Source organism: Telopea speciosissima, chromosome 4, assembly GCF_018873765.1.
Source record: "Telopea speciosissima isolate NSW1024214 ecotype Mountain lineage chromosome 4, Tspe_v1, whole genome shotgun sequence".
NCBI classification, from domain to species: Eukaryota; Viridiplantae; Streptophyta; class Magnoliopsida; order Proteales; family Proteaceae; genus Telopea; species Telopea speciosissima.
The window spans coordinates 54,668,403-54,671,775 of record NC_057919.1 but is presented as its reverse complement, the minus strand read 5'-3'; the positions used below and the strand labels follow the sequence as shown (position 1 = coordinate 54,671,775).

Genomic DNA, 3,373 nt, shown 5'->3' with positions numbered 1-3,373 from the left:
GATTGCTTCTAGGTTGCATGGCCCATTACCAACATGAGGACCAATAAGAGCGCACAGGGGCATCCAACAAGGGAGGTATTTTTCATTTTATGAGGGGGGGGGGCAAGAGCTGTCAATTCTCCGTTCATGTCTATGCACAGGTGCCATGAAGCCTGGCAACCTTCTTTTCACCATAAACTTACTATTATTAGGAAAAATTGTGTAAACTGTTGGTAATTAATGCGCGCTTATTCACTTCTCTCTTATTAAGGTTAGCAATCAAAACCAATTGACTAAAAGAGAAACGTTTTTTGGTCTGCCAACCAAATAATCGAGGGGCAATTACTATTACTGCCCTACACTTAGGCTATATTTACTATACTCCCCTTCTATTTTCTTTCTTTCTTTCTGATACTCCCCTACATTTAAGTGTAGGGGATTGATAGTAATTGCCTCAATAATCCACGCTGTGGTCTAGAGCACCAGACTAAGGATATCAAATATTTCTGCCACGTCCATTGGATGAAGGGCCAAAATAATGCAAGAATGGATCATCTGCACGTACCAACAGGTGAACGTACATTTGAGAGCTAATCACATTTTAATTTTGTTTCCATAAAAACCCTTCCTTCTCTTATAAATGACAAAAATAGGATAGGTGGTTGGCTCTCACATGTACGTTCACCTATTGAAACGTGCAGAGGAACCGAACTCAAATAAGCCTCCCTTGTTTTTGGTGCCCCCAAATCCCCATGGTCCGTTAACTGAGCCCCATGATCCATTCGATCAGTTTTGGTGATTCTTTGGGTCCAACTAGGTCATACCTAAACCAACCATAATCTGGAATTTTATCTGAGGATATCAAATATTTCTCCCTCCCCATTGGAGTGAATTTGATGAGAAAATCCTTCAAAAACCAATGTGGAACAAGAAATCAGAAAATTAATTTATTTGCTTTTACTGAGATGAGAATTAAATCTAAACACATTGAAATAAATAACAAATCAGCACTAGATAACCACCAATAGACATATATCACAAACTCATTCACATAATTCACACAACAATAACTAAACCCTGTTTTTAGAGGAACCTTGAACGTTTACACTCAGCAGGTATACCTTGAGGGAATCTCTGCAAATCGTTGCAATAGTTGTAAACCATGTAATATTTCTGTACCCATCTAAGTCTCCTTCGTCCCATGGCATCAAGCCCTTGAGTCTGCCAAGCTGAATCAGAGAAAGAATTTGTAGAACTTGAACTACAAGTAGATGTTCCAGAGGATGACCAGATGCAGGCATTAGCATTGAAGTTCCTATAGTAAGCAGTGAAAGGTGCTTTGGTCCAATCTGTTTTCACTAGCCCACCTCTTGTTGCCCAGTCATCTGCATTCCAGAGGCTTGAGTAGATCCTCATTGGTTGGTTCTTAGGGAATGGAATTCCAATTGCTTCATGGTTGTTGAAAACTCTGATAGGAGTGTTATCAACTAAGAAGCTGAAACAAGAAAAAAGGCCAAAAATGTTAGATAAACAATCCTTATTAAGAAAACAAGGCCCAGAAATGGCGATTTGTAGAAGAAATACAAAAAATAGAGAAGAATAAAACACACACACACAGGATTTATGTGGTTCATCCCCAAGATGGGAAGCTACGTCCATGGCTGAACAACAAAACAAATTTCACTATGTCTCTGGAAATGTTACAAACCCTCAGATTTCACTCACACATCTCTCAAAAAGATAAGGACACTTTATAAAAAAAACCCTAACCCGATAAAGTACAGAAATGCCCCTAGACCCAAAAATTATCAAACCGGTCAAGATTAGATCAAAACATAACATATGTCGAAATACATATCGTTTCGAAGGTCTTGACGAGTCCAACACAACACAACACTTTTGGCGATAATGTATCGGCTTATTAGAGCATTCAAGCTCGTTTCGAGACCGAAATGACCCTCTGAAGATCCTCTAAATCATTTTCTGGACCGAAATCAGGCTTCACCAATAAAAATCCTAACAAGATTAATTAGTTTAAAAATGAAGCCAGACTTACATGATCTTTTGTGGGTTCCAGACAATGGAGTAGGTGTGGAAGTTCCTTGTAGGGTCGAACCAGAGGTAGAACTGCTGCTCTCTGTTCCCTTTCCCTTGGGTGAACACATTGGTATGGAGGATATAAGGGTCTCCACTAAGGTTCCCCAAGAACTCAAAATCAATCTCATCATGGGTTGGCCCTTGAGAAGATAACTGTAACACACACAATGATAATCAAAGAATATATAAGTTGGAACATTCAGGTCAGAAATGAAAGGAAAGGAAAGGAAGGAAATTAATGAAATGGGTGTAAAAAAGACTTACATAGTAGGCAGTTACAGTGCCAGCTGAGTTGCCTGAAACAAGTTTGAGCTCCATGTCAATCCTTCCAAAGAGATACTCATTCTTGGACTGGAAACCAGAGCCAGAGGTTTTGTCCAGTGACAAGGTGAGAAGTTGCCCTCCACTGAGTATCTTACCACGATTATCACCCCAGGTGAGATCAAAATCTTGGTAGAAATTACTAGCAAAGACAGTAGTCCTTAAACAGCTCAGAACTAGACCAAACAACACAAGGGCTGAAAGCCCATATGAAGAGATTGACATTTTAATCAACTAAGTTAAGAGAGAGAGAGAGAGAGAGAGAAAGAGAAAGAGAGATGTTTTGAGTGAGCGATGAAGAATGGGCTTTGATCAGGTATTTATATAGCAAGGGATGTTTGTGTTGTGGCCTATTGGAGGCTTGCGTGGGAAGTTTGATAATTAAATACGAGTACCCAAGAAGTGGATTCAAGCTGGCACAGCTATGAGCATTTTGGAAGCTGGAGGCTGGAGCCTTTGTTTCCGCGTTGGGGTGATGGGGTTGTAAGGAAGCGGCGGTGGACCCCCAGAGCCTTTCATCTTCTTCTTTTTTCTGGCTTTAGTGTGTAGGGTTTTGGGTTTAATGACCAAACACAGCTGTGAAAGTTGGATCTACGTGAACGTATTAATTTCTCCACCTTACATCTATCAAAACCTTCTAATTATGTTATATAGGGGACCCATGAGGAAGAAGACAAACTTGCATCAAATATATAGTGGTTCTTCAAATAATGTATTAAAAAAAAAAAAAAAAAATTATATATAATTGTTGAAATTGATATGGGTTGGCTATGCTTTGGCAATTGGCATCCTCATCATATATGTGGACCCACAAAGTTTTTATCTTTCATCATTATATGATGGACATATATGGGCAATCAAACAGTTTCAGTGGTTCATAGTTCATAGTTCATAGTTGGAGTATTGGACAGCCTTATCTTTGGCATTCTCATCATAATGTGTGGATCCCATAAGTATTTCTTTCTTTCATCATATA

At 39.2% G+C, this 3,373-nt stretch overlaps 1 protein-coding gene across 1 annotated transcript; it reads right to left on the bottom strand.

Annotated features, from left to right (window-relative positions):
* Positions 1-901: 901 nt before the first annotated feature.
* LOC122660553 (xyloglucan endotransglucosylase/hydrolase 2-like) lies at positions 902-2,700 on the bottom strand. The gene is made up of 3 exons (XM_043855914.1): positions 2,341-2,700; positions 2,036-2,229; positions 902-1,474 (listed from the first exon to the last, which is right to left on the bottom strand). Exons 1-3 carry the CDS (start codon positions 2,620-2,622, stop codon positions 1,063-1,065), a joined length of 888 nt encoding a protein of 295 aa, XP_043711849.1. The 5' UTR covers positions 2,623-2,700; the 3' UTR covers positions 902-1,062.
* Between the last annotated feature and the right edge of the window lie 673 nt (positions 2,701-3,373).

Coding starts and splice junctions, on each gene's coding strand:
- LOC122660553 (XM_043855914.1), bottom strand. CDS start 2,622: ATGTCAATCTCTTCATATGGGCTTTCAGCCCTTGTGTTGTTTGGTCTA. Junction 2,230..2,340: donor GCACTGTAACTGCCTACTAT/GTAAGTCTTTTT, acceptor TGTGTGTTACAG/TTATCTTCTCAAGGGCCAAC. Junction 1,475..2,035: donor TGGAACCCACAAAAGATCAT/GTAAGTCTGGCT, acceptor TTCTTGTTTCAG/CTTCTTAGTTGATAACACTC.